We start from the raw sequence: 3140 nt of genomic DNA on the forward strand, positions 1-3140 counted from the left end.
CTCTCTAAGAATAGACAGAGAGGTCGATGGGATGCTCAGGATGACCCCTCCACCCGTAGGTGCCGAGGAGGAAAGTAAGGAGGAGGATCCAGACGACGAGGAGGAGGACCCAAATGAAGAAGGTGTTGGAGAAACCGAGGGGAAAGAGGATGAGGGTGGAAAGGATTAGACATAATGGTTCTAGAATACCTTATTACGATGTCCCACGTTTTGATACCTTACCGTTTTGCTTGACTTTGGCATTTCTTTTTCCACGATGTTTTTCCCTTTTGTTTTCTTTATGATGGAACTAAGACCTCTTAGGGGCAACATTTGATAATTCTATGGAAATTTTGTCTTTGCTATCCTATTGTGCAATGTTTTGGTACCATTCCTTATTATCTAATTGTGCGATTTCCTTTTGCTAACTTATGGCACAACTACCTTTTGCTATACTATATTGTAATTGTCCTTTTCCCAATTGCACAATTACCTTTGACATACTACATTTACTACTCGATTGTACAATTGCTTCCTGCCATAAGTTGAAATCATCCTAACTATTCCATTATGCAAATTGTCTTTTGATATCCTATTGCACAATCCTATCCTGCCATACTATCGTTGTCTTTTCCGTTCTATTGAATACTTGTGATTTGCCATTATATTGTACAAATTGTCTCCTATTGCACTATTGAACGATTACCTTCTATTATTCTGCTGAGCAATCCCTCTTTTGCCATCTTGTGACACAATTGCCTCTTGCTATGCTACTCTGCAATTACTCTCTTGTTATCACTTTGTACAATTGTTATTTTTTTCATGCCCTGTTTTGCAAAAGCTCCTTATTATTCTATGATGCAATTGTCCTTTGATCCCCACTTTTCAACCATACCACATAACCATTCTTGGGATTTCATGCAATAATAATTTTTGTGATAATGAATTAGAATGCCGCCAAGACGTAACATAAGGCGTGAGAACCCAGAACCTACCCCTCAGACGGTAGAAGGAAGTGTGACACAACCCATCCCTCCGCCACCACCTCCTCCACCTCCGGTCGACCGTGAGATCGTGAAGTTGTTCTTTGGTCAGAAACCTCCCGTCTTTGATGGAATGGGAGACCCGGCCAAGGCCGAATCATGGATACACTCATTGGAACGCATTTTCGCAATCCTGGGGTGCAACGATAGAGAACGGTTAACTTGTGTGACCTATAAACTAACCGAGGCTGCCGACTTCTGGTGGGATACCCGGATGAAGACAATGCCCCGAGAGCAAGCAGCGGGGATGACTTGGGAGGGTTTCAAGACAGAGATATACAATAAGTATGTACCCAAAAGCTATCGGAAGGCGAAGGCGTCCGAATTCTACAATTTGACCCAAGGACGCATGACTGTGACCGAGTACGATCGTGCGCTCAGCAGCATGACTCGATACGTACCTGATCAGGCTGATACCGACGAAAAGCTGGCCGAAAAGTTCCGTGGAGGACTAAGGCCTGAGATAAGGATGTCGTTGGCTAGTCGTAGGAAGCTACCCTAAGAGGAAGCTTTGGCCCTTGCACTAGACATTGAGGCAGCTATGCCCCAGGAGAGGGTGAAGGATAACACCGCTTTGGCACCACCTCCACCACACCACTCCCGAGAGAAGAGGAAGTGGGAGGGAACAGAACCCCATATGACAACAAAAGGTATCAGCACACCCAGAACCAGCCGTAATATAGGGGAGGGCAAAACTCATCTAACCTGAGAGGGGACTTCCGACCCAAGCCACCCCAATGCAACGTGTGCTCTAAGTACCACTTTGGAGAGTGTAGAATTCAGTACACCACTAAGTACTTTAACTGTGGGGGAAACGACCACTTCTCCAGGGAGTGTCCGAGCAAGAATGTGGCACTGCAGATGAGACAGAACACTCAAGGACCCCGCATGCAACCAAGGGCACCACAAATAGAATCAAGGGGAAATCGCGATCAACCTCCGCGACAACAGCAACCTTATCGCCCGAGACTTCCTTCTCAGGCTAGAGCATATGCCTTGAGTGGTAAACAACCCAAGATCGAACAAGGGAATCAAGAAAACGGAAACCTGGCAGGTATGGGCAAAATCCTCGACACTCATATCGTTGTGTTGTTTGATACGGGCGCATCGCATTCATTCATATCTGACTTGTGTGTGGATACATTGAGCTTGCCTGTTAACAAATCTGAACATAAGATGGTAGTGTCTTCACTAGTGGGTGGGACAATAGAAATCTCACGAACATGCCCGAACGTAGAAATTGTTATGGGAGGCCTTAAGACAGTCACTCATGATCTGCAAGTTATGGCGATCGGAGACTTTGACGTAATTTTAGGAATGGATTGGTTGACCTTGAATGTTGCAATGATTCGTTGTAAGGAGAGACAAATATCTCTACAAGCCCCAGGCAAGGAACCCACCATATACCATGGAATCTCGATGAACCGGCGAACCTCTATCATCTTCGCGCTTCAAGCTAGTACGATGGTGAGGAAAGGACATCCTGCTTATCTTGTCTATCTACAAGGAGAGGAGAAAGGAGAAAGGAAAATGGAAGACGTAGCCGTCGTACGGGAATTTCCGGATGTTTTTCCCAAAGCTTTACCTGGACCACCGCCAGATCAACAATTGGAGTTTACAATCGACCTAGCGCCAGGGTCGGCGCTTGTGTCCAAGGCACCATACCGAATCGCGCCTAAAGAGTTAGAGGAACTCAAGATACAGCTCCAAGAGCTTATGGACCTGGGTTTTATTAGACCCAGTGTTTCACCGTGGGGCGCGCCTGTGCTTTTTGTGAAAAAGAAGTATGGATCGATGAGAATGTGTATCGATTATAGGGAGCTGAACAAGATGACTCTCAAGAACAAATATCCATTGCCAAGGATAGATGACCTATTCGATCAACTTCGAGGAGCCGGTGTGTTCTCTAAGATGGACTTAAGGTCCGGATACCATCAGTTGAGAGTCCGAAGAGATAATATACCAAAGACGGCCTTTCGTACGAGTATGGCCACTATGAGTTCGTCGTGATGCCGTTTGGATTGACGAATGTACCTGCGGTATTCATGGACTTGATGAATCAAGTATTTCATCCGTACTTGGATAAGTTCGTTTTGGTGTTCATAGATGACGTACTTG

The 3140-nt window shown here is 45.5% G+C and overlaps 1 protein-coding gene across 1 annotated transcript; it reads left to right on the forward strand.

Annotated features, from left to right (window-relative positions):
- Positions 1-930: 930 nt before the first annotated feature.
- On the forward strand, positions 931-1524 carry LOC121776797. Its single transcript, XM_042173961.1, has one exon. The coding sequence runs from the start codon at positions 931-933 to the stop codon at positions 1522-1524; it is 594 nt and encodes a 197-aa protein (XP_042029895.1).
- The last annotated feature ends 1616 nt before the right edge of the window (positions 1525-3140 follow it).

Source organism: Salvia splendens, chromosome 18, assembly GCF_004379255.2.
Source record: "Salvia splendens isolate huo1 chromosome 18, SspV2, whole genome shotgun sequence".
Classification (NCBI taxonomy): domain Eukaryota; kingdom Viridiplantae; phylum Streptophyta; class Magnoliopsida; order Lamiales; family Lamiaceae; genus Salvia; species Salvia splendens.